The sequence below is a fragment of the Cervus canadensis genome, chromosome 2, assembly GCF_019320065.1.
Source record: "Cervus canadensis isolate Bull #8, Minnesota chromosome 2, ASM1932006v1, whole genome shotgun sequence".
NCBI lineage: Eukaryota > Metazoa > Chordata > Mammalia > Artiodactyla > Cervidae > Cervus > Cervus canadensis.
The window spans coordinates 17,877,027-17,900,346 of NC_057387.1; the positions used below are offsets into that span (position 1 = coordinate 17,877,027).

At 40.1% G+C, this 23,320-nt stretch overlaps 1 protein-coding gene across 2 annotated transcripts in view; it reads right to left on the minus strand.

The window, feature by feature from the left end:
• Positions 1-23,320, minus strand: part of OTUD7B (OTU deubiquitinase 7B) — a 57,244-nt gene that overhangs the window by 21,368 nt on the left and 12,556 nt on the right. The window contains exon 2 of one of the 2 annotated variants that reach the window (XM_043457189.1): positions 3,159-3,308. In XM_043457189.1, coding sequence (XP_043313124.1) covers positions 3,159-3,243 — 85 coding nt within the window. In that variant the 5' untranslated portion in view covers positions 3,244-3,308. Of the gene's footprint in view, positions 1-3,158; positions 3,309-23,320 lie in introns of those variants that run through there. The other variant, XM_043457200.1, reaches the window with a different exon arrangement.

Below are 23,320 nucleotides of genomic sequence, written 5' to 3' on the forward strand. Positions count from 1 at the left end.
TGTCTAGAAGGCTCTATCTCCATTATATCTACACAGTCAATTCCTTAACTCCTTTAGGTATTTGCTCAAATGTCACACTCTTAATAAGTTAATAAGGCCTACCCTGACTACCCAATTAAAAATCACAACCTGCCTCACCATTCCCGACCATTTTCCATAGCACCTAACACTTTATAATATAGTAAATTAAAAGACGCTTACTCCTTGGAAGGAAAGTTATGACCAACCTAGATAGCATATTAAAAAGCAGAGACATTACTTTGCCAACAAAGGTCCATCTAGTCAAGGCTATGGTTTTTCCAGTGGTCATGTATATCCATACATGTGAAGAAAGCTGAGCGCCGAAGAACTGATGCTTTTGAACTGTGGTGTTGGAGATGACTCTTGAGAGTTCCTTGGACTGCAAGGAGATCCAACCAGTCCATCCTAAAGGAGATCAGTCCTGGGTGTTCATTGGAAGGACTGATGCTGAAGCTGAAACTCCATTACTTTGGCCACCTCATGCGAAGAGTTGACTCATTGGAAAAGACCCTGAAGCTGGGAGGGATTGGGAGCAGGAGGAGAAGGGGACGACAGAGGATGAGATGGCTGGATGGCATCACCGAAGTTGATGGGCATGAGTCTGGGTAAACTCCAGGAGTTGGTAATGGACAGGGAGGCCTGGCGTGCTGCGATTCACAGGGTCACAAAGAGTCGGACACAACTGAGCTACTGAACTGAACTGAACTGAACTTTACAATTTACTTGGTTATCAAGTTTATTGTTTACTGACTCTTGTTCTAGAATGTAAAGGCAGAGATTTTTGTTTTGTTTTATTCAAGCATCTAGAACTTGGCACATAATAGGTACTCAAAAAATATCTGTTGAAGAATGGAGGACTTTTGTCCTCCATTGAATGAATGAATAAATGAATGAATAAATGATCTGTCTTGAGCAATGGATCATTATTTCCAACTGCCTGCTAAACTGCTTAAAATCAAGTCCTCCTAACAGTCAGTATGACTAAACCTGAATGTCCATCATCTTCCTTCCTAAAGCGTGCTTCTTCTCCTATATTCCCTGAATCAGGAATGGCATCTCAACCCCTCCAGGCCAGAAACTAGAGTCATTTTAGCTCTTCACCATTCCTCAGACCCTACTTTTCCTCTTCCCTCACTATCTATTCAATTCTCAGGGTTGTTTGTACCCCTAAAATATCTCTCAAATCTATTCTTTCTTGTCCATTTTTATCATCACTGCCCCAATTCAAGTCCTCATATTGTCACCCAGTCTTTGGTCTTCTGGGAGGTGGCTCTCTGGTCTCTCTACTGCTAGTCCCTCCCCACTATAAATTGTTCTTTACACTATAACCGGAGTTAACTTCAAAAGAAAAAGTGAAAGACAGGAAGAGACAGAAAATGAGGATCAGGTCCTTTGGTTCCCTTTCTAAATTATATCTTAAATCCACCCACTTCTCACTTTGCTATTACCACTGTAGTCCAAGTCACCATCACCACTCACCTTAATTATGACAATATTCTTAACTGATTTTACCACTTCATTTCTGGCCACCTTCCAGTCAGTTCCATTATCTTTAATCAGTATCCTGTTCAAAAACTTAAATCCAGTCATTTCACTCCCCTGATTAAAATTTTCCACAAGCTTCCCACTGAACATACACTGAAATGCACAACCCTTACCTTAGCCTACAAAGGCTCTCTGTATTCTGCTTTCCACTTATCTAACCAGCTACCTACCACCTTCTTGTACTACTCTTCCTACTTCAATCACTATCAGTGCCAAACTCTTTCACTTTAGGGTCCCTGTATAAGCTACTTTGTCTTGCTATTCCTATGCATCCTTTTGGGTTCAGTTCACATGTCACTTCTTAAGAAAAAGCCTTTCTGCACTCTCTATCTAAATTAGGTTTCTCTCTTAAACTTCCACAGCACCCTCAACTTTTCTTTCAACCCTCAACTTTTCTTTCACAGCATGAATGTGCGTGTACATGGATGTATGGATGTGTATGCAACAGAAAGAGAGACAGCATGCAAACATTAACTTGTAACATACTTGTTAAGAGCCCAACTCTGAAACCAGATCACATAGGTTCAAACTCTCCTTCACTTCTTGGACCTCAGGTTTTTTAAAACTGGAATACTGGAAAAATAAAACCTATTTTGCAGAATGGTTGTGAAAATAAAATATTTCAAGTAGCTCACACATACTAAACACATAGAAGTGTTCAACACATGCTACAAGTAGAAGAGAAGGCATATGAGTTGAATCCAGAAGGATGAGAATTTCAGGAGAATAATGAATGAAGGGACACTGCAGACTTAGGAGACAATTTAATATGATCAGGAAAAGGTGACAAGTCAGGCCTGGCTGGAGCACGGGCACTGTAGCAAACAGTAGCAGGAGATGAAACTGCAAATGTAAATTAAGGGCAAAGCCATTTAAACCCTGATCTTCCATTTCCAAATCAACACTAGTCTCACAGGTAGCTACGTAAATGTCAAACTGCCACACCTTACTAAGGACTGACAATCTAAAAAATTACCTGTGTATACTAAGAACTGGCCCATCCTCCAACATGTTTACCTAACTGTGTCACTATGTATTTTCATCATCAAAAAGCATCTTTTAACTATGACTCCAAACAAAGAATCCTGCTGACACGATGCCAAGCTTAAATGATCTTAAAATTTAGAATATTCACACTTCGTGTATATACAGATATAAGTAAACAAAAGCAGCAAAACGAAAACATTAAATTAATCCACTCTATATAGAATGATCCATATAAGTTAGGGAAGGAAAGAAAAAAACAAATATGGATGATCCCAAATATGAAAATCCAAAGTCATTTATATACAAAAAGGAAGTCTTACAGACCTAAAATTAAGCTTTTAGTGAACTAATCTCAAATTTCACTTGTATTACCTAAGCATAAATTGACAGTGGTGAAAAGCTACCTAAAAATTCAAGGTGAAAAAGGAATTTTGCATTTTAAAATTATGGGGGGGGGTCACACAAAAACAGATTATTAGAAGTAACTTAAATGTAAGGCCTACCATACACAAAGTATCTTTCTGATCATGTTACATTCCAAATTATCCTAACAATAAATATCACATTTTACTTTCTCTCTTCTCATTCTCCCCCAGACTCCTTACCTTCCAGAAGATCTCGGGCCAATCCTGGTTCTGCTCCTGTGGAACGGACAAAATCCGACAGGACAGCATCCATGTCCAGGGTCATGTGATCATTCAGTACTTTCAGGCAGCTGATGTAGGGAGGACATAGATCAAAAGTCAAGCCTCCACCTGAGGAGGGAATAAACACATAAGGCCTAACTCACAGTGGAACGGGATGATCATAGCCCAGTATCAGCAGCTTCCTAACCAAATGGGGAAACTATTCCAGCTCATTCATATCAGCTGAATTTACTATAAAGAGTAATATGGTTTCCTAATTCCTTATTAACGTTAGTTGTTTTCCCTTTTATTACATAAGTTTCAAGTGCCCAGCAATATAGTTCAACATCTATAAACACTACAGTGATCACCATCACAAGTCTAGTTATCATCCATTCATTACATACAGTTCACCATTCCCCCTATATAATGCTCCTCTGCCATTCTAGAGTATTCCATCTCTATTCCTCAGTTTGCTTGTCCAAACTAATGGAAGGCAGCAGCAAACTCCCATCCTAAAGAATTTCCCACCTGCATTATTCCCTAACATAGCACCTGGTTTATTTCTTTCCAGGCACTCAATATACTTTGAAATTATTTTAATTAGTTGCTGTCTAGCCTCCTCCTCCAATACACAAGTTTCTTGAAAGTACAGAGCTTGTGTGTCTTATTCACTAATGGATCCCCAGCATGTACCCCTTGGCACAGTCCTTGGCACCCAGCCCTCAGTAAACATTTGCTGAATCAATGAACACTACACACTGAGTAACTTTCGAGTTGACTGGTATTCTCATGCTAGCTGAGGAAATGGGAGGAGCAAACAGATACCTGAAACCACTCAAAATAAAGCACTCTGCAATTACGCAAAGCAGGGTAGAGATGCCAAGAGTTCGTAACAAAGGTCAATCTTTGTCCACTAACTTCATGAACCCAGGAAACATGCTTTTCTCCATTCAGGACAAATGACTGCCAAGTAAGTTCACCTGAAAAAGGTCTCTTCTTCAGACTTGACTTTGGCAGGAACTATGTCCTCGACCCGTCAGCCTGGCACCAATCCACATTCCTCTAAAGTTAGCAGTCCCAGCTGAGAAAGCATAACCAAGAGAAGAACAACTTCTCACCAAAAGTTGCCGCTTCCGACAGTTTCCAGTTCTCTGCAGAAGAGGGCTTGTTCACAAAGCCACCAGGCACACACCTGCCCCAGCACACCCACCAGCCCTGCTCTGGGGGAATGCCAAAGTGGAGTTCCCAAGGCTAGCAGCGGGGGCTCGGCGGACTCTCTCTCCAGAAACAACTCCTTCTAAACAACCTAAACGCCAAGGATGATTCTCAGGTACTTTCTCATCACACCTCCCCAGACCCCAAGACACAACTTACTTATTGGTGTGATCAGATCCTAATTTTCTGCATTCCATAGAAATAGTAAGGCAAAGAAACAGCAGTGATTTGTATAACCAAGTAGGTTGTTTTTTTTTTGAGAGGGAGAGACAAGACAAAATAGAAAGTATTCTTTCTGGTTCTATTCCAGGAGGACAAGAAGTCCAGGAGTAGAAGGACATGTTTAATTCATATCTGTAGCCCCAATATCTAGCTAAGAATCTACAATATTGAAGACAGTCAATAAATGCCTGATGAATAAATGATTAAATGACTAACTGAACCTCCACATCAGCCACCACCAAACCAATCAATTAAAGGTTTAAAATTCAGATCAGAAATTCAAAAGTAATTGATCTTTCACATCACCCCTCTATTTCTAATGGTCTGTTCCAGTCTCAATCCATCTCTCAAAGTTTTACAAGGTCTCCTATCTAAAGAGATATTAACATATTGTCATTATTTCTACTACCCTCATATCATATGACTTTACTTACACCTATATATATTAGCTGGGTGACTTTGGTCAAATTACTTACAGGGTCTCAGTTGCCTCCTGTATGTCCTAGACTTGGATTTGATGACTTCCAAGATGATTTCCAGGTTTAAAGAAATAACTTCAGTTCCCTAAAGCGTCATAAATTATGATCCTTACATTCTCTTTTGCTCTGCTTATTATCAATGTCTAATTTACTTCCATTTCAATATCACAATTGTCAGAAAAGTCTACCAATACATAAAGAACTTTTGGCCGTGAAAAGGAGAGAAGCGAAAAGCATAGGAGAAAAGGAAAGATATACCCATTTGAATGCAGAGTTCCAAATAACAAGGAGAGATAAGAAAGCCTTCCTCAGTGATCAGTGCAAGAAATAGAGGAAAATAATAGAATGGGAAAGACTAGAGATCTCTTCAAGAAAATCAGAGATACCAAGGGAACATTTCACACAAAGATGGGTTCAATAAAGGATAGAAATGGTATGGACCTAACAGAAGCAAAAGATATTAAGAAGAGGTGGCAAGAATACACAGAAGAACTGTACGGAAAAGATCTTCATGACCCAGATAATCATGATGGTGTGATCACTCAGCTAGAGCCAGACATCCTGGAATGTGAAGTCAAGTGGGCCTTAGGAAGCATCACTACAAACAAAGCTAGTGGAGGTGATGGAATTCCAGTTGAGCTATTTCAAATCCTAAAAGCTGATGCTGTGAAAGTGCTGCACTCAATATGCCAGCAAATTTGGAAAACTCAGCAGTGGCCATGGAACTGGAAAAGGTCAGTTTTCATTCCAATCCCAAGGAAAGGCAATGCCAAAGAATGCTCAAACTACCACACAATTGCACTCATCTCACAAGCTAGCAAAGTAATGCTCAAAATTCTCCAAGCCAGGCTTCAACAATACATGAACCGTGAACTTCCAGATGCTCAGGCTAGATTTAGAAAAGGCAGAGGAACCAGAGATCAAATTGCCAACATCAGCTGGATTATCAAAAAAGCAAGAGAGTTCCAGAAAAATATCTATTCCTGCTTTATGCTAAAGCCTTTGACTCTGTGGATCACAATAAACTATGGAAAATTCTGAAGGAGATGGGAATACCAGACCACCTGACCTGCCTCCTAAGAAATGTGTATGCAGGTCAGGAAGCAACAGTTAGAACTGGACATGGAACAACAGACTGGTTCCAAATAGGAAAAGGAGCACGTCAAGGCTGTATATTGTCACCCTGCTTATTTAACTTCTGTGTAGAGCACATCATGAGAAACGCTGGGCTGGAGGAAGCACAAGCTGGAACCAAGATTGCTGGGAGAAATATCAATAACCTCAGATATGCAGATGACACCACCCTTATGGCAGAAACTGAAGAAGAACCAAAGAGCCTCTTGATGAAAGTGAAAGAGGAGAGTGAAAAAATTGGCTTAAAGCTCAACATTCAGAAAACTAAGGTCATGGCATCTGGTCCCATTGCTTCATGGCAAATAGATGGGGAAACAATGGAAACAGTGAGAGACTTCATTTTTTTGGGCTCCAAAATCACTGCAGATGGTGACTGCTGCCATGAAATTAAAAGACACTTACTCCTTGGAAGGAAAGTTATGATCAACCTGACAGCATATTAAAAAGCAGAGACATTACTTTGCCAATAAAGGTCCATCTAGTCAAGGCTATGGTTTTTCCAGTAGTCATGTATGGATGTGAGAGTTGGACTGTAAAGAAAGCTGAGCACTAAAGAATTGATGCTTTGGAACTGTGGTGTTGGAGAAGACTCTTGAGAGTCCCTTGGACTGCAAGGAGATCCAACCAGTCCATCCTAAAGGAGATCAGTCCTGGGTGTTCATTGGAAGGACTGATGTTGAAGCTGAAACTCTAAGTTCATTGGAAGGACTGATGTTGAAGCTGAAACTCTAAGTTCATTGGAAGGACTGATGTTGAAGCTGAAACTCTAATACTTTGGCCACCTGATGCGAAGAGCTGACTCATTTGAAAAGACCCTGATGCTGGGAAAGATTGAAGGGAGGAGCAGAAGAGGATGACAGAGGATGAGATGGTTGGATGGCATCACTGACTCAATGGACATGAGTTTGGGTAAACTCTGGGAGTTGGTGATGGACAGGGAGGCCTGGCGTGTTGCAGTCCATTGGGTTACAAAGAGTCGGATATGATTGAGCGACTGAACTGAACTGAACTGAACCTCAAATTCAAAATGCTAAGTTATTAAATAAATTAGTTCCTTAGATTAAATGCTTAAGAATTGAATTACTTCAAAATTCACAGGTGAATGAGTGGTTTCCCCCTCTTCTAATTCAGACAAGATTCCTTCCCCAAGCCCATTTTAGACACCATCTTAGGTCCCAGGAGATGCTGGCAGTCCAAATAACTTAAAACACATGAATAATCCAAAACCAAGAGCATAGCTGCTAAATGAATCTCAACCTTCTCTCTTAAAAAAAAAAAAAAAAAAGTAAAGGAACTAGGTAAAGCCACTTTAATAACTTTCTGAAACAATGTGGGAAATACACAACAGGCACACAAATGGTGGTGGTGGTTTAGTCACCAAGTCATGTCTGACTCTTGCAACCCTATGGACAGTAGCCTGCCAGGCTTCTCTGCTCAATGGATTCTCCAGGCAAGAATACTGGAGTGAGATGCCATTTCCTTAACAATCAACAAAAAGGTGCTCAGCAGAAGAGAGAAGCTGATTAAGCCACAGGCTCATAGGCAATTTCCAAGCCAGCCAGAGGCTTCTGAGAGAAGCCAATGAAAACCATCAACATCATGGCATCTCAGACCTCACATGCCAACACAGTATGTCATTCTTTTCCAAACAGTTTTTAAGAATAATTTCAAGGTCCAACATTATCTAGAATGACTTGCTCAAAGATTCAAAGCACTAAACCAAACTTTCTTGGCAGCACATTCTTACATTTGATGTCTCCAAGGTGCATGCCATGGACTCCACCCTCTCCCTACCCAACAGGTGAGGACTGCAGCCTTTTTTTTCACCACTACCAACACCTGGCTTGAGCTTCTCAAATTCCAACTGGGACTATCCAAGGTGATGACAAAGACTCACAGTCCTTGGTTCTCAGCACACAGGAAGGAAAAAAAGAAAACACTGGCTTTCAAACTTTCAAATGAAACAGAAGAGGCACTCAAATATTAGTTGACTGAATGGTGTTTAGACAAATCTAAATTGGAGTCCAATCCTCCAATCTTCCAATCAGAGGGACTTGGTGTGTGCGTGCTGTCACTCAGTCATGTCCACCTCTTTATGACCCCATGGGCTGCAGCCCGCCAGGTTCCTCTGTCCATGGAATTTTTCAGGCAAGAATACTGGAGCAGGTTGCCATTTCCTACTCCAGGGAATCTTCCTGACCCAAAGATCGAAACTGCATCTCTTCCATCTCCTGCATTGGCAGGCAGATTCTTTATCACTGTGCCACCTACGAAGCCAATTCTTGGATATTCACTTCAGTTCAGTCACTCAGTTGTGTCTGACTCTTTGCGACCCCATGAACCAGCACGCCAGGCCTCCCTGTCCATCACCAACTCCCGGAGTCCACCCAAATCCATGTCCATTGAGTCAGTGATGCCATCCAACCATTTCATCCTCTGTCGTCCCCTTCTCCTCCCGCCCTCAATCTTTCCCAGCATCGAGGTCTTTTTAAATGAGTCAGCTCTTCACATTAGGCGGCGAAAGTACTGGAGTTTCAGCTTCAACATCAGTCCTTCCAATGAACACCCAGGACTGTGAATCTCCCATAGTTTTTAAACCACTAATCTGGACTGGTAAGCAACTCTTCTAACTTTTCCCGCTAGTGTAGAAATCACTAACATTTACTGCAAGTTACAGGAAGTTTTCAAGTTGAAACATGAAGTTGAACTTCTTCAGCAAAAAGGGACTGAAGCAATAATTTAATAAATGTCAGCCTCCACACAAGAATACTTCTACTGCCTCTTTGACAGATAAATCATCCAGTCTCCACAAGAATACAAGTTCTGATGAAGACTCAGTTCTTTGCTACAATGTCCATTTTATTGTTGGACAGCTCTAATTGTTAAAAAATGCTTTTCTTAACTAAATCACCAGCCCCCCTCTCTCTTTTGCATAATGGTGCTTGATTTCTTCTCATAATAATGGTGCTTGATCTACTTCCAGGAATGATGGAATTTCCATGGAAAATGATTATATAAAGCATTTCTTTCCATAAAAATTTGTGGTAGGTCAACACTGCAATGTTATCATGAGCCAGCCAGTGGCCTCTTTTTTTCTTTTACAAAATTCTTCCTTATATCAGTACTTGCCATTACCTGTATTCATGCATAAATGTTTATGCTGACCCTATATTACAAACTCAACAAGTAGAATAAATGAAGACGTGTACTCCTTGTTCAAAGTTCACTTCTGCTACTATCTTTGCTTCTCATCCCTACTGCCAATTCCATGCTCTCTTGAAGTGAGGATAGTAATCAAGAAAATAAGTCAGGGCTTCCCTGGTGGTCTAGTGGTTAAGAATTTGCCTATCAGTGCAGGGGACATGGGTTTAATCCCTGATCCGGGAAGATCCCACATGCTCTAGAGCAACTAGGCTTGTGTGCCACAACTACTGAGCCCAAACTCTAGAATCTGCAAGCCGCAACTACTGAAGCCTGTGCTTTTCAACCAGAGAAGTCACCACAATGAGAAGCCCGTGCAACAAAACCAAAGAGTAGCCCCAACTTGACACAACTAGAGAGAGAAGCCTGCATGTAGGTAAAAATAAATGAATAATTTAAAAAGAATAACAAGTTAATAATAAGCACTTTCAAAAACACTTCTTATTCATTAACAACAAAACTCCTGCAGCAGGCTTATTATTCTCAGTTTACACAGAAAGGAATACGGCTTGAAAAGTCAGGTGGGTTACCTAAAATCTGAACCCAGACACTTTGAACACATGCTCTCTCTACTGTACCATACTGCTTCCAAGTGTGTCTGCTAAGTCCCTTCAGTCGTGTCCGACTGTAGGGTCAAAGACTGTAGCCCACCAAGCTCTTCTCTCCAAGGGATTTTTCAGGCAAGAATACTAGAGTTGGTTGGCATTTCCTCCTCCAGGGGATCTTCCCAACCCAGGGATCAAACCCCAGTCTCTTATGTCTCCTGCATTGGCAGGTGGGTTCTTTACCACTAGTGCCACCTCTAGGGACAGTCATTACTGGTTTCCAGAACTGCACTGATTTTTAGCCATTTAATTCTTTTGCCACAGGAAAGGGCTCTGCCCATCTCTCATGTTTATTAATGATTCATGACTCTGCCTTATATTTTCCTCAGTTCAAATCCTATCACCTTCCTGAACAATTTCAACACCCACCTGCATAATCTATCCAACATTTCTGCCTTAAAGTTTCATAAACTCATCAAATTCCAAGACCTCCATCTCTACCTCAGCAACTCAGACCCACCATGCCCTGAAACCGTTCTACCTCTAAATCTTCAACTCCCAACATCTTACTCTGGCTACAACCTCATCTCCCTCCAGCTGTTTCTCTCTACTACTAAACCTGCTATCTCACCTCAGGACATTTTTACCTCAAGACTAAGCCATCCAATTCTTTAATCATCTTATTCATTAATTCAACAAAAATTAATGGAGTGCCTACTCTGGGCTAGACCCTATGGTCAGGAATAGGAACATAACCATGAACTAGACATAATCTCTATCTTCATAAAGCTTCTAGTATAGAGTAAAAAACACAAAATTTCACAAACAACTGTGATTACAATAGGGGGAGGGGCATTATAGCATATGGGGAACCAAGAAAAGCTTTCCCAAGGAAGTGATATTACATCTAAGAACTGAAAAATGAGTAGGAACTGGAGACAAATTGGGAAAGAAAGAATGCTCTGAGCGGAGGAAACATATCAATGTTCTGTGGCAAGGAGGTACAGACAGGTGAAAATGGTGAAAAATGAGGACAAAGGGAGGGCCCAGTGGACCCTATTGAAGACTGAGATCTTATTAACATCCTAAAAGTAAGGAGAAGCCTTTGAAGAGTTATAGGCAGGGACAGGACAGAATCAGGTTGAAAATATTACAAGATCACTCCAGCTGCAGTGGGAAGAATGCTTTACAAGGAGCACAAGTGGATTTAGGGAGAACTGTTTAGAAAACCACAGTAAAATGAGATGACAGTGAGCTAGACTAGGATGAGAGCAGAGAAGACGAGAAAAATCGTTAAGATTCCACTTTATCCTTTCTTGCCTACCTAAACATAAACATAATGAATGATCACTTTATGTTCCCGCAAAAACCTAGTTCCCTTATCCTTTCATCTGCCCAATCTGGATAGACCTCACATTTAACTTCTCCACTACTAAATGAGGCTATTGTACAAGACAAGAGCCCACAATAATACAGAGTAATATGACCACAGATATATCATGTTCTGTCTCATTCCTTTCAATGAGACACTGCTGTCTTTTGCTTGACTTTAGTACCTAACCAGTCTTCTCAGCTGCTATCCTATCCCTTCACCATTCACCCTGAGCCTCCCACCAAATCCTTATCATCTCCCTTGCTCCCAGTAGATGACCTTTCCTCCGACTTCACAGAAAAAATTATGAAACAAAGCAAGAGGTGTTCCTTCAGATTTTCCTCCTGCCTTATCGGTTGGCTGTTATTCTCATCTTCCCTGCAAAATTCTTTAAATTAGACTATATGCACTGATGGTACTTTCTCACCTGATGGTCAGCCCTCGACAGACTAAAACTGGCTTCAACAGAAAGACAATGACACCATTGTCTTAAACAGAAGACCATCACCATCCTGCTTACTGCTTATCTAGAGTGTCTCTTTATAGCATTTGAGACACACGAACCACTCTTCCTGCCTCTCTCGTTCTGTGCCTTGGTCACCTTGGTGAATTTTTCTTTCTGTGCCTGCACCAAAGGTTAGTTCACCCACAGTTCTAACCTCAAGCCTTCCACTTTCTCATTTTATATCATCCCCTTGAAGAACTTCATTCATGCCCCTGAGCACCCAAATGTCAATGACTCAAAAGGCATCTGCTGTCCCCAACTCTTTCCAACTCAACCAGGAATCCCACAGGCACTTCAGACTCAGCACTATCCCTCCACCTGTTCAAGCTATTTTTCTTCTAGAATTGCCTTTTCTAGCAAGTAGCACCATCATCCCTCCTATCACTTAAGTCACAAGCCTGGGAGCCACCCTGGATTTCTCTCTTGCCTTATCCTCACTCACAAATTGTCCTTTACTAAAGTTTAGTAATTTTAATCTTAAAGAATTCTCAGATCCATCCAACATCTTCTACAGGCTACATCTCTTTTATCTTCTCTCAGGTGTTCAAAACCTGGACCCCAGGAAATCACTTCCTAATTTCTCCCTCTTCCTTTTTCCAGCCATTTTTCACAGTGGTTGCTTGTAGAGGCTGATCAATCTAAAACACAGATATGATAGTATTATATCCCACTGCTCAATGGATCCTCAGTGACTAGAGCTTAATATATAAATTCCTACTCAAGACAAATGAGGCCCTTCATGATTCAGCTCTACCCAATCCTCTGGCCTTATCTACATCCCACCTTTCCCCTCCTTGTACTGATAGTTCCCCAAGTATATTACAGGCTTCAAATTTCAGTTCCTTTGTGAATGTTGTTCCCTCTGGCTCCTGGTCTAGCAAGCGAATTCCTATTTCGTCTTTAAGGCTACTGTAAGTACTACCTCATCTGCAAAACCTCCCCTGGCTTCCCAAGTTAAAGTGCCCACTTCCTCCTTGGTGTTTCATCTTGTACTCTTCCTCTAGCATATTATACTGCACAGTATTTGTGTTTATTTACATGTCTGTCTCCCCACTAAACCATGAACAATTTGAGGGCAGGAATCCTGTTTTGTTCGTCCTGTATTCCTAGCATCCAAGCACCTGGTAAGTACTTAGTTTTCATTCAGATAAACTGAATTCTATTTGTACAGTATCCCACTACACACACACCCCTCTAGTATTGACAATAACCAGATATTCAGTGTTATAAACAGGCATCTGAAAGTGTTCACCATCTTTTAAACAGTGGGCATCTCAAATACATTTGCTTAAGATTGTTATATGATCTTATTTGCAACAGATTTCTCTCCCGAAACGCTGTTTAGCTCAGACTAATATTAAAATCAGTCTTCATGAGTGCCCAACTGTTTAGTAACAGAGAAAAGTGACTCAAAATTAAATAGTAACTGATATTTAACATAGCTACAGATAATACATAGCTGTAGATAATACAGTTATGTTGAAATGCGTGAGAAACTACTGACCCTACATTCTCTCATCTAAAATATCCCCCAAAGTGTCCACATTCTCACACTATACCCACTCTCCTGGTCCACTGATGCATTACAGCTGTGTCTGAGTACTCTCCAACTCCTCCCCAAACTCACTGGAAAACCACAACATTCAAGACCGTCAAGAATTTTCAAAGGTCAGTGACTCCTCCATGTCTGTGATGTCAGTTCCAAGGAATCCAGACAAGGAAAAAGAGAAAGGACGGAAACCCTTAGAATTTCACACAGTTGATGACTAGGTGGGTGGGAGAGATGAAAGACTATCTTGGCAGATTGTTTTTAGTTAATGTGTGTCCTTCCAAGTGAAAGAAACAGAATATTACCTTCTTAGAAAAAAAAAAGAAAAATTTGACTAAATTCTATGCTAAAAAGACCTATGTACCACTAAATGTTACAGTGTTAGTCACTCAGTCAAGTCTGACTGTTTGCAACTCCATGGACTATATATCACCAGGCTTCTCTGTCCATGGGATTCTCCAGGTAAGAATACTGGTGTGGGTAGTCACTTCCTTCTCCAGGGGATCTTCCCGACCCAGGGACCAAACCTGCATCCCTTATGTTTCCTGCACTGGCAGGCGGTTCTTTGCCCTCTGAGCCACTAGGGAAGCCTGATGTATCACTAAATGCTATAATCCACAGTAAAAAGTGGTAGGACCAGGATTTTTCTAAGTCCAGCCAATCTGACTCCCAAGTACTAAACCCCACTTAGTCCAGGGAGGAAAACTGAGGAAACATGGGCAGTCTGCCATGTGCAAGTCCACCCTCACTGCCTCAACTCCTTTCAACTCCACCTGGAGAGACAGAATAGGCTCTGGATTCAGACAGATCTAGGTTCGAATCCCTTATCTACTACTAACAGCTATGCAATCATGGGTAAGCAATAAGGCTGTTTAGTGCCTCTGTTCCTTCATGTATAAACTGGGGGAATTATCTACACTTCAGACTTCCTGTTAGGATTAAATAATGTAAGATATGAAAAGCTTTTAGGACAGTGCCTAGCATTCAGTAAGTCCTCAAAACATGTCAGTTGCCTTCTTTGCACCTAAGTCCCTCCCACAAGCTCTGCCTCACTCCACTGGTGTCCAACACAGCCTTTGTCTCTCTCCTTCAGAAGCTCCCTCTACTCTTGCAAACAAACCCTCCAGTCCTACAACCATTTCTTGGCACAGTCTTGACACATAAACACAGTACCTATTCTATCACTCCCATTCCAGTGTCTTCCAAGTCCTCAAGAAAATGTCATAAAGAGAGTCCCTTAGTTGTATCTTCTCCCAGATAGTCCCTCAAAAAAAAGCAAAAAAAAAAAGTCTGTCCTCTCCCAGAGGTACATGCATAGCTCACTGTGTGTGTGCTCGGCCTCTCAGTGGTGTTCGACTCCTTACAACCCCATGGACTGTAGGCTGCCAGGCTCCTCTGTCCATGGGATTTTCCAGGCAAGAATTCTAGAGTGGGTTGCCATTTGCTCCTCCAGGGGATCGTTCCAACCCAAGGATTGAACCCGTGTCTATTGCGTCTCCTGCACTGGCACAATTAAATAGTTCATTTATCCCCAGATCTCCAGGAACAGCAATTTCCCACATATTGACCAAAATTCTCATGCCTTAATCTACCAGCCCTACTTCCCTACCCTTAACCCTTACTATCCTACTCATTCCAAATGTCTATTTTCTCCCCCAGAAACAAACTTAAGACAAAAAAACTGAACCCGATCATATAATTTACCACCCCCAAAACAATTTATCAGTATATCATAGGCTATTGTGGAAACACACTAGTGAAGATTCAAGAATTGGCCCTCTGGCTTTATCACTACCACTGGTATGTGTCAGAACAAGATTTAACTATTTTTTTTTCCAAAAGTTTCTAGTTTATTTTTTTTTAAATCAGGCTACAAACAGCAAAATGAATTCCTAAAGGACAAATCCCATCAACAGCCAAATGCTAATATACAGATGAGGGAGAAGCTCACAGAGAACTCCTTATGAACTGGCATGTCTATTCAGTGCTACTGATAAAAGGCTCCCTGGGTTATAGTTATTTGGGAAATTTAATAATTTGGAAGGCTTGTACAATGGAAGTGACCTTTGGAAAAATAAGGGTAGAGTCACAAAGAAGGTCTATTATTATATTATTGGCACAACAAGAGTAACTTGAATAGAAACAGAAACCATGTTAGTGTTTACTTTTTTTTTTTTAGATCCAGACCAGTATGCCTATTTGCCCACACAATGATTTTTTTTTTTTTTCTTTCAGCTAGGGTCAAGGGTAGACCAAGGTTCAACTACCAATAAGTTCAACTTTTAGAAGAAAAACCTGTAAAACAAACAAACAAAAGTTCTACGAGCCCTTAAAAATATTCTGATTACTGAACTTTTGACATGAGAGAAAAATAAATACTATGAAACCACACAGGCTAGTTTAATAACACACCATTTCTCTAGAATCAACCCTCAAATATTCAGTAGTTGACAACCTTCTCTCCCCTTATTGATTCCTAATTAATGGTCATTTCACTGTCAATTACAGAACTTCCATTTAAGGGAAGAAATAGCAGAAGGAAAAAAAATTACAAAGACTATCCCATCTGAGATTAGTTACCCACATGAAATTAATTCACTTTGTAAATTTCTTCTGATAAATTAACTTCCTTCGCCATACGATTACTAATTTTTATAAAAGCCTCAAACAACTGGAAAAAGAAATTTTTCTTTTTTTAAATTATATAATTCAGTTCAAAGAAAGATACTTTAATCACTATTATTTTTTTTAATTCTTCAAATGCAGTTCCATGGAACCACCTTTCCTGGCTATATCTAAACCTCATTTGAACCCCTATAGGTACAATGTGTGAAACGCTCACTGGCACTTGCTGATACCATATACTACCTTGTCATATTAGTTGGCCTTCCTGACATTTATCTCACCAATCTATCAGTCACTCATTCAAAATTTACCAAGCTGGGTCCACCACAGCCTGAGGATACAAAGGGAGAAGCCACAGTCCTACCTTCAAGGGACTCCAGTTTGGTGTGAGAAATCTAAACATGTTTCTAGTGCCCAGTGGGGTAAGAAGTATAAGAAGCAACTAGTTTACCTGGATGGGTTAGGGAAGTTTCTCAAACTGAGGCTTTAGGATGTGTAAGAGCTCATGAGACGGAAAAACAAGATGCATTCTAGGTAGGACTAAGATCCTTGAGGTTGGCACCTTTATTTTGTACTTTAAAAAATTCTAAACAGGCCTAATAAATTGCCTGGCAGATAGCAGATGCCTAACAAATATTTGTGGTTCTAAATTATTCATGCTAGTACATGTATGTGGATAATCGAGAGCTAATCTATACCTAAAAAAATACCTAAAATAGTCTTCTGAATTATTAAATGTCACCATTCAACCCACAGATATGCATAATCAAGATCTAAATGAATAAATGTATTTGTACAGCTTCCTGTTCACGAGAATAGCTTCTCTTTTGCTGTAATTTATTTGTTTTAAAAGCATTTTCACAAATATGGCCTCATTTAATAAAAATTTTAAAAATACCCATTGAGACTTTTATCCCCCGTTTTCTGATGGAAAACACATACACACAGAGCAGCTTACAAAGCTTAAGTGCTACCCAGACAGCAAGGAGCCTGGACCTACGTATTCTGAATTTGAATACAACACAGGGTTCATATCAGTTCCCCAGGGATTTATAGCACAGTCAAATCAGTCTAGCCATGTAAAGTCCACAGGTTGGAGAACTCTTGAATATTTTGCTTTTATAACTACTATCCACATTCACCCACACTGTCTGCTAGCCACCACAACCCTCTCCTGCCCTCCACCAAGCATGCCAACACAAACATATTCCTATTTCCAGGTTACAGGTAAGAAGCAGAAACTCCAACCCAGGGTATCTTGAGCATTATTGGGGTCCCTTTCATTTGTATGCATGTGCATGCTAAGTTGCTTCAGCTGTGTTCGATTTTTTGTGACCCCATCGACTGTAGCCTGGCAGGCTCCTCTGTCCATGGATTTCCCAGGGAAGAATAATGGAGTGGGTTGCTATTTCCTTCTGCAGGGTCTCTTCCCAACCCAGGGATCAAACCCGCAGCTCTATGTCTCCTGCATTGGCAGGCGGGTGCTTGACCACTAGCACCTCCTAGGTTGTGCCTTTTGTGGTAATAATTGCTCCTTTAAAAGCAAGCAAGCCTCTTATATTTATGCACATAAAATCAATTATGAGCATATAACACAATCTGACAAGTCTAGTCTACCTGGGAATATAGGTTATACACTTCTATTATTTACAGAATCAGCATGTCACATTCAGAACTTATGTGGAACAAGGCTGGTGGTAAGGGACCAAAAGTCAGTCTATTTTCTTTATTTGGCCCTTTAGAATTACGGACTTTAGAACCAGGGTATCAGAGATCATTTCATTCCATACCCTCAAGTGACAGATTAGAACAATGAGAACCAGGTGAGTGAGATTAATTGACTAGCAAGATTAAGTGACTTGCCCAAAGCTAACTAGTGAGAAAACTGTGTAGAACATAAGTTGGTTAACTCCTATTCCAGAAATCTTCACTTGACTTCACATATACTGCTAACTTTCAATTCTCCATGTAATCCACTTTGTGGATTTATCTATGAAAATTCCATCTCCTCCTGCTACCCAGCTAAATCTCTTACTTCTACAGATGTATATCAAAGAAAAAAATGTGTACCTGGGAAATTTAATTACTTAAGTAAACCATATTAAAAAAGGAAAGTCATTTATAAAGAAAATCACAAAGACACATTCAAATCAAATCATCATTTTTGTTTTGCTCAACAACACTAAAAATATAAATTGGATTTGAGATACTATATTCTTCTAGACTTACATTCCTCAGGTCTGAAGTTTTATAAAATTATGTGTGAGATAGAGATTTTTCTTTTTCTTTTCTATTGATAGTATGAAGCTATGCTTCTCATACATTATTAAAATATCATAGCAATAATTAAACTTTGAATAGAATAAAACACAAAAATCAACAGAGAAAGCACAAACCGTTAACATATTACTTCTCCTTGTCCAAAAATGTAAAATGCCTGCAAATATCAAAGCAAAAACTTTCCTCGCATTCACATTTATTTTCAAGAAAGCTACATTGCTTCGTCCTCTTAGAAAGGGCCATTATCAGCACAGTAGCACTGAGAGTCATACAGTTCTCCCCAATGAAAACCTTAGCCTCCGGACTCGGTCATTCAGTAAGCACTTATTAAGGACCCACTCAATGCCAGGCAGCCTGCTGAGTGAAGAGAACACACCATGCATCAACTGAAAGTGAAAGTCATTCAGTCAGGTCGGACTCTTTGCTACCTCATGGACTATATACAGTCCACGGAATTCTCCGGGCCAGAATACTGGAGTGGATACTCTTTCCCTTCTCAAGGAGGTCTTCCCAACCCAGGGATTGAACCCAGGTCTCCCACATTGCAGATGGATTCTTTATGAGCTGAGCCACAAGGGAAGCCCAGGAATACAGGAGTGGGTAGCCTATCCCTTCTCCAGTGGATCTTCCCAACCCAGGAATCGAACCAGGGTCTCCTGCATTGGAGGCAGATTCTTTACTAACTGAGCTATGAGACAGTATCCCTGCTTTCTATATGTTCATCTAATGGGCTGGTTCCACAGAAAACGCCAGATATGTATCAGCGAAATTCCTTTATTGGACAAAGATTTACTAAGGGAGAGGGACAAAAGATGGAAAAAGATGAAAAGGAAATTTTGAAAAGTAAGTAGTCTTTTCAAAATTTACCAAATAACTTATTTTGGATTATAAAAATCACATGTTCTCCAAAAATGCCAGTCATCAGAAGTTGACTGCAAAGGCTTTTGATGATAACAGCTAACCAAATATTTTGGCCAATGGCACTGTCTCCTCAATCTTCCTACACTGTGAGGCCAGGCAGATACTACCCCGGACTGACCAACTTAACTTTGTTATTCATTATAAGGTCTGTAATGTAGGAATGCAGTTGATCTTACCAACAAACTGGGATGAACTGTTTCCTGTGTAGACAGATGCTTCCAGTAAAATGTACTATAAGCTTCTAACAGACAATAAATCCTGCTTAATTTTCTTGCCACTACAGAGCACAGCAAAGTAGTATAAGGCAACCCTTCACAATGACAGACCACCAGGCCAAGTTTTCAGGGTGACAAGTCTCTGCTTCTCCTTCTCCCTTCCACAAAAAGTACAAAAGGTATCATCAATTAGTACACAAATCATATGGCAAATATCCCATTGTCCTCTGAGTTTTTCTCCTTGAAATTAATCATGGAAACTAACCCCTGTTAAGAATGAATCCTATTCATTACTAATCCGTAACATTAGTACTGGCAGTTGTGGAGATAACAACCACTAGCTTTGCAATTCACAATACATTTTTCAAATATATTGTCTTATTTACTGAAAAAAATGAAGAAAGGATAAAAGGAAACATCATAGGCAACTATCTCAAATATCAAAAAAATCAAACCCAGTTTAACTGGAATTAAAAAGCAAGCATTTTTAACTCCACCAAAGAGTCAAGAAGTTATTTCTATCAAAAAAGCAAAGGACTGACTCTAGCAAAGTAAAATCACAAATTCCCCATTAAACACTAGGCCTAACTGATTCAATTTATAAATGTTAAGATCACAGACTCAGTAAGAATCTGCTATTATAAATCTGTCCCAAATGCTTTACCCACAGTTAAAGGCTCAACAAATATTCTTCAAAAGAAGGAATACTTAATGATGAAGAAGCTGCTCTAGAAAAACAAACTGACAACACTCCGTATTCAAGTATCTTTTAAAGATTTAACTAACATTTATTGTGCACCAAATAAGTAGCAAGCACTAGGCTAGACACATGCACATAAATCACCTCATTAACCTCATGAGTCATGCCCAGAAATTCCTGGAATCAAAATGCTAAATTGACTGGATCCCCAATACTAGTTTTAACACTTACAACCTTGATCCCACCTTATTAGTTCTTAGAATACAGTTCCTACTGGAATTCAGCACATCACTCTCACAGATTTAAGCATCTTTTAATGCTTTCTACTATGTAATGCTCATGAAAAAAAAAACCTGTGCCTATTTTTAAGCTCCTAACTCCAGAACACTGCTCATTCCAAATATGGCACATGGTAATAATGGCCTTAATCTAACAAGTACTCTCTTGGATCACACTTGCTAAAGAATAAACCCAAAATGCTAACAAAATTGAATTTCAGCTGGGCAGAAGACACTGAATTTTAATAGTCCTCCCAATCTTGAGACTATTTTCTAGTCCTCTGAATACAGAAAGTCTTCTCTGTTTGAATGAGCTGTAGAAAGCAAGTTTGACCCAAGAGTCACACACTCATCAGAAAGAACCAAGGGAAAAAGAAAAAAAAAAAAAATTCCAACTGGCATGACCACATTACAATGTTAACAACATATTACTCATCATTGTGCTACAAGAAAGAACTTGCAAGTGGGCAAGGAAGTCAAAGAAACAAAGTCCTCAAAGCACAAACACATCCAAATGCCAAAGCAGGTCAGGCTGTCCAGTTTAAAGCCAGGTATGAGTGGGTTCAGACAGAGTGGGGAGAGGTGGGGGAAGAGAGGAAAAGAACTGTGCAGCTGCGCTTAGCAGCACCAAGGCAGATTTCTCTCTTGGACTCATCAAGAGCCCTTTAAAAAGGAAATACTGGGGGAACTCACCTGTTTTTACAACTTGATATGTGCAGTTACAGAGAACATGTAATATATGTAAATGGCAGCATATTATAATAACTGTTGCAGACATTCCCTTTGGAATCCATCAGATCTATATTTAAATCCTAGCTCTGCCACTTTCTTGCTATGTCACCTTGCGCAAGCTATTTAACTTCTCTATGCCTTAGCAGGGACCTTATCTGATATTCACTGTGATATCCCTCAGCACCTTACACTGTGCCGAAATATCCTGGTGAATTAATATTACCATAGTAATAAATGCTCTGGATGAATTATCTGCAAGCAGGTATAAGAATATCTAACCTACGGAATTGTTATTAGTACTAAATAAGGTGGTAATATAAAGCCCTTAGTATAACTCAGCGTAGGGTCTTCACTAATAAATAGTAAAGTTTTCTCCCCTTTATTCCCTAGCCAGGGCAAAAGTTATAAAAGAAGGGCTTCCCTTTTTTTATAAAAGAAGGGCTCAGTAATCTGCCTGCCAACGTAGAATACAAGGCAGATCCTGATCTGGGAAAACCCCACGTACTGTGGAGCAACCAAGCCTATGCACAACTCCTGAGCCCACAGCCACAGCTCCCGAAGCCTGCGCGCCCTAGAGCCCATGCTCTGCAACCAGAGAGGCCACCGCGATGAGAAGCCGCGCACCGCAGCTAGAGCAGACCCTGCTCTCCACAACTAGAGGAAGGCGGCAACGAAGACCCAGCACAGCCTGAATAATAAATAAATAAAATTACATACCAAGAAAAAGTTACAGAAGCAGCGTCATGGCAAGGATTAAGATAGGATAAGAATTGTAGAAGCCAAACATTGGAATACACTGGCTAGTAGGGACTTAGCATAAAATCTAGAAATAGTTAATCTTGGCTAATGAAATTACATAACAGTGTTAGACCCTTACAGCAGATATATAGTAAGTGTTAGCTGATCCAGAAAATGCTATTTTGAGTCTGCAGGTATCTGTTACCACACCTGGTAAAACCCTGGAAGAAAGGGAAAGAAAAGAAAAGGAAAAAAGGTGTAAGAAAGAGTCCCACCTTAAATATACCTGACTACATATTTAAAAACAAAATATAAATGATTTTTCACAAGGCCATTTGATTCTCTAAAAACATACCATTAGCAAAAATACCATATTGATCCATACAATTTACAGCCCTTTTTAGGTAATAAGATCTGTGTAAGGAGACTGTTCCTAACTGCTGACAGAGTAAATAAGCTTGAAAGATTTGGGTCCAGAACTCTCCTCACTTTACTCCAAAAAGACTAAGGTGGCCTTTGAGGTTACTTCATCCATAGTTTGTAAGCAAAGCAACCGACCTACAAGTAGGGGAAAGGACTATTTTATCTTCAAAACTGGGGGTCAGAGAGTATATGCAATTAAGTCCAAAATCTAAAGGGAAGTTTTTTCCTTGACTGTGAGGAAGTGAAACTCAGAAGATAGTTCTAAGAAACCCAGGTCATTGTAACATTGTGAGCCTGAGAGAACTATACACATTTACAAGGAAAACCTATGTAGAACTGAAACAACTTGTGGTTAAACCTCATCATAATGTGGTCTTCAACTTCCCATTTCACTTCTAGGCTCTGTGTTTTTAACCACTTGACCCACCCCCTTGTAAGCTGTATATAATAGAAATAGCACTGGACAACAGTCAAAAGCATGGGCTTACACCAAGTTCCAATACTTACGAGGCATGCAAACCAGTCACTTAAACTCTGTGCTCAGTATTATCTGAATGTTGGGCTAGACTCTGCTTTTTTCCACCAAGGCATTCCTTTGGAGAATAAATGTATTAGAAACCAACCAGCTCCCCTACTGCTATAACCCAGATTAAAAACATGTGCATTGTTCTTATCTATCCCTTTCCTATAAAAGCAGTTACCAAATGGTGTTTAGTTTTCTTCAAATCACTTGAATCTCTCCCCTTTCTCCATTCCCATCGGCCCTGTAAAGACTCCTTTCCCAGAATTTAATAGTCTTCTAACTGCTCTCTCTTCTTTCATTTCATACCACATGGCTGAAACAATTTTCCGAAAATGCTGATTTACATACATAATTCCCTGTTCAAGGATTTTTTGTTGTAAAGATAAACTGAAATCCTCTACATGGGATTTAAGGTCCTCTCCAATTCATCTAACCCTCCAGCTTTATTAACCTCATTGCTCTCCTAGATGAAACACTGTGT